The 4,644-nt window shown below is 40.8% G+C and overlaps 1 protein-coding gene across 1 annotated transcript; it reads left to right on the top strand.

The window, feature by feature from the left end:
• Positions 1-718: 718 nt before the first annotated feature.
• Positions 719-2,479, top strand: LOC102810052 (uncharacterized). Its single transcript, XM_006814585.2, has 3 exons — positions 719-722; positions 754-1,431; positions 1,536-2,479. The coding sequence occupies exons 1-3, from the start codon at positions 719-721 to the stop codon at positions 2,477-2,479; spliced, it is 1,626 nt and encodes a 541-aa protein (XP_006814648.2).
• The last annotated feature ends 2,165 nt before the right edge of the window (positions 2,480-4,644 follow it).

Genomic DNA, 4,644 nt, shown 5'->3' with positions numbered 1-4,644 from the left:
TACAACAACCTCATTAATAGTTATTTACCTATCAGCTCGTCTCCCTATTACCCAATCATGTACAAGGCCAAAGTCCCTTTCCGCCAAAATGCAAGGAATGTAAACTTGTGTATATAAGTGGGTGTTTTGACACATCACGGCAGGAGTTTCAATAAAGTCATCTGTTATAATGTACACCAGTTCGTCTCTTGTTATCCACCCCTGAACCTTATCTTAACAATTACACACATTGTTTTGGTGCCGAGACCAGGATTCAAGATGACCGAACGACCAACTCTTTCCAAACTGAAGGGAACTCGCTCAGCGCATCGTGGACAGATGACGAAGCTCCTGAAAAAGGCTGACGAAAACGTCAACGTTTTCCCCCAAGACAACATCGAAGGTGCGTTAGACTCACTCACTGCTATCCATAACTTGATCTCATCGAAGTACGAAAGTCTTATCAACCTCGACAAACAAATAGTCGAACAGACGGAAGAAGACGACTTGGAGGCGACTATCACCGAATCTGACGATTACCTGACCGATATATACGAGAAAAAACATATTTTATCTCGATTTATCGAAAGAGCTGATACAAGCCCACCGGCAAGCCCTGCTGTCCCGCTGCTGCATCAACCAGTTCAGCAGTCACCATTGCCGCTTCATCCACCCAACCTAACAGAACCATAAACCTACCAAAGTTATCGCTGCCAACATTCAACGGAGATGTTTTGAAATGGGTGAGTTTTCGAGATGCATTTTATTCCGCAGTTCACAACAATCCCAATCTCGAAAAGATTCAAAGGTTTCAGCACCTACACGCTCAATTGTCCGACGAAGCCGCTCACACTATTGAAGGATTGACACTAACAAATGAAAACTATGATCACGCAATCGACCTACTGGAACAAAGATATGGACAGAAACACAAAGTAATAAGTGCCTACATGAAAGCTTTATGGGATATGCCTAAACCATCTGGCGATTTCAACAGCTTACGAAACTTTTACGACACCTTAGAAAGTTATATTCGTGGGCTCAGTTCGCTCGGAAAATCCGAAGAATCCTATGGCGATCTACTCGTACCTATCGTCATGAAAAAGTTGCCGCCAAATACACGAAAACAGATTGCGCGGGATCATGGAAATAACGAATGGAATCTACCCGAACTTCGTCAAGCCATCCATAACGAGATGGACGCTCTACAAGCTGGTTTTTCCGCCGATCTTCATGACCGCGAATTGTACACAGAAACCCCGGTAACTGCGGCATTCTACACGGGAAGTGACCCGGTCACTTCACGGAAATCGATCCGGGCGAGACTGACTAAATCTATCGTATGTGCGTACTGCAAAGATGCCCATCCGTCGATACATTGTAAAGTTGTGACTGACTACAATAAACGCCTCGAGATAATAAAACGCGATCGTTTATGCTTCAACTGTCTCGGTAAACACAAAGTTACGGACTGCAAACACACGTGAACTTTACTACTACCGCGAATACCGCGTCGCATAATAGACCAGTTTTATTGAAAACCGCCGTAACTGAAGTATCCGCGGGTGGCGAAACTGCAACGGCTACGATATTATTCGATGAAGGGGCCACGCGATCTTTCGTAACTACAAACTTCGCCGATAAACTCAATGCACAAACTGACAAATGTGAAGTCATTAACTTAGCAACGTTTGGTGATAATGGTTCACGTGCTAGATCGTTCAATGTCTCTACGCTATCAGTTCACACCATTACAGGAAAGAAAAAGAACATTTCCGCACTCGTTGTTCCAAACATCTCCACACCCACAAAGAACTTGATCACTTCGTCCCTATTGGAATTACCTTATCTACGCAATTTGAACTTAGCCCACCCCATTTCAGGAAGCGAATCCTTTGAAATATCGATTCTCATTGGCGCAGATTACTACTGGGATTTCGTGGGAGACCACATTGTTCGTGGACCCGGTCCAACTGCTGTATCGTCCATACTTGGATATTTACTTTCCGGTCCCATTCAAGGATACAGACCTAAAAGTGTATTTCCCAATGACGCAACTATTCTACACACTACTACTAATCCGTCTGTTGTAAACGATCAACTCCAGGCTTACTGGAAGCTCGAGACAATCGGCATCACTGATAATGCCCACCCTCCAGTAATGAACACAGACTTCGAACATTACAGAGATAATCATCTCAAAATCAAAAACGAACGGTATACTGCGGGGTTACCGTGGAGACAAGACCACCCTCCTCTGCCTACTAACTTTCGTATTGCAAAGAAAAGCACTCGCGCTATGACTCGTAAACTTCCACCGAATTTGTTAAAAACATATGATGGAATCATTAAGGACCAGAAAGTGCGGAATTTCATTGAAGAAGTTACTGACGACGATGACAAACGCGGACCACTGGAACCGGAAATTACCCGCCGTACACCAGCTAGAACCGCTGCTGCGATTGCCCGTCTACGCATACAGGACATAAATGACATATGAACTATGCAAATAACACCGAATAAACGGCAAAGTAAAGACTATGTCTAATTATAGTAAACACAAACTGAATATATTCGAACTGAATATACCGAACATTTTATAGTTAGCTTATTGTGACAGTTTGTGACTGTGTAGATTTTACGAATTCTCGAACTTTTATATTTACTCGCATTTAATCGATATCTATCCTGAATTGTATTTTATCTTCGCATATATTTACTTTCGTATTTTACTTCAAACTATCGTTTACTTTGTTCAACTTTTTGTTCATTCTCGTTTACATGACTATCTTTTATTTCGCGGCCCGGAGAAATATCAGAAATATAACTAGCCGAGCTTGATGTCGATTTAGGATTCTGCTTACAAATAATTTAGCCAATCATAGTACGTTAATTTTAGCCAATACAACAACCTCATTAATAGTTATTTACATATCAGCTCGTCTCCCTATTACCCAATCATGTACAAGGCCAAAGTCCCTTTCCGCCAAAATGCAAGGAATGTAAACTTGTGTATATAAGTGGGTGTTTTGACACATCACGGCAGGAGTTTCAATAAAGTCATCTGTTATAGTGTACACCAGTTCGTCTCTTGTTATCCACCCCTGAACCTTAACAATTACACACACAGCTAACAATAAGCATGGAGGTAAAAAGAGACCTCCATGCAATAAGTAATTACAGTGTGATTCATAAGAAATTGTATGTTATTTTCTTGACGTATTTCAGACATTATCATTTTGATCATCCATAAATGGTTCCGGGGCATTATCTGAATACAACATGTTTATGGAACACTGATATGGAAAAAGATTACATGGAAATGTACATGATGTTCTAATCTCGACCAAAACAGCAGAAGAAATTGAGAAGCAGGAATGAGTCATATGTGTATTTCCACTGTGGAGGAATGTAATGCGATTGAAGCAGGCGCCAGAGACGAGTGCGTAGGCAGTGTCGTCCAAGTGATAAGAGCTAAGGATCTTTCAAGAAGCTTAGAAGCAGTAGGTACAAGAAGAATAGTGATGTAATCTTGGTAGTACGTGTCTCCCGTCGGTTCTCCGTGCAAGTAAAACAAATCACTACACTTTTCACTGTAGAAAATGCGATGCGATGACTGTTGTAAAACTCCTGGAGTGACGCTATGCCAAGGGGATTTGAATTTGTGTAAAAAATGTGAAAACCAAAAATTTCCAGATTTCCAAAGATTTCAACCCAGATCCAGCACCGAATACCAGCATGGCGGACAACAAACACTGCAAGAACAGAGATCCCGTAGTCCGTAGAGTCAATCTCGATAATGTCCAGCGCATAGTGTAATTAATTTTCGTACTTTAATTGCAGCCTACTACCATATTTAGATCCCTTTGAACACTATGATGAATTAATATACTTTTTTAAATATTACAAAACAAAGCCCTTTATTTTTGAGATTAACTGAAACATGGTTGCATTCTTCCCTCTACAACATGCCATCATACAATCTACTTACAAGCGATGACAACACTCACAGGGCGGAGGTGTTGCATTGTATATACATGGCTCTGTGTCCTTTGAAACCATAGATAAAATCAAAATTATGCACTGTGAATTGATCCTTGTGGAAACATTTGTTATAGGTGGTAATTACCGCAAACCAAACACTCCCTTCGACGAATTATTAATTAGTTTGAAAGAATGTCTCGACCAGTTGTAGGCCAAGGGCAAATCGTCGATTTTAACATTGACATCATTGAATTCATATAACTTCACTCAATTAATTAATAACCCCACTATAGTAACGGACACATCAAATACTGCCATTGGCCACCTGTTAACTAATATCTCCGACTCTATTATTCAGTGTGGAGTCATTGAAAGTGACGTTACTTATCACTATCCGATCTTTGGTACCATAACAAACCTACATCACGTATTCAGATTAAAATCTACATCTCGCATTTTCGAAACATTTTTGCGCGATTTAGGCGAAGTCTCTTGGCAGCCCGTATAGGACTTCTTGGATCCCAACAAAGCGTATAACACATTCTAAAACATTTTACACTATCACTATCACACTATCTCTCTGAGCACCTTAAGAAGAAAATGCCTCACATTAACAAAAAACATACCAATAAGCCATGGCTATCTCACTGAGCCACGGTCACTGCTCCAATACAGATTTTC

The sequence above is a fragment of the Saccoglossus kowalevskii genome, chromosome 3, assembly GCF_978046115.1.
Source record: "Saccoglossus kowalevskii chromosome 3, keSacKowa6.1, whole genome shotgun sequence".
Taxonomy (NCBI): domain Eukaryota; kingdom Metazoa; phylum Hemichordata; class Enteropneusta; family Harrimaniidae; genus Saccoglossus; species Saccoglossus kowalevskii.
Note: the sequence above shows the minus strand (reverse complement) of the source record. Positions and strands in the feature narration are given on the sequence as shown.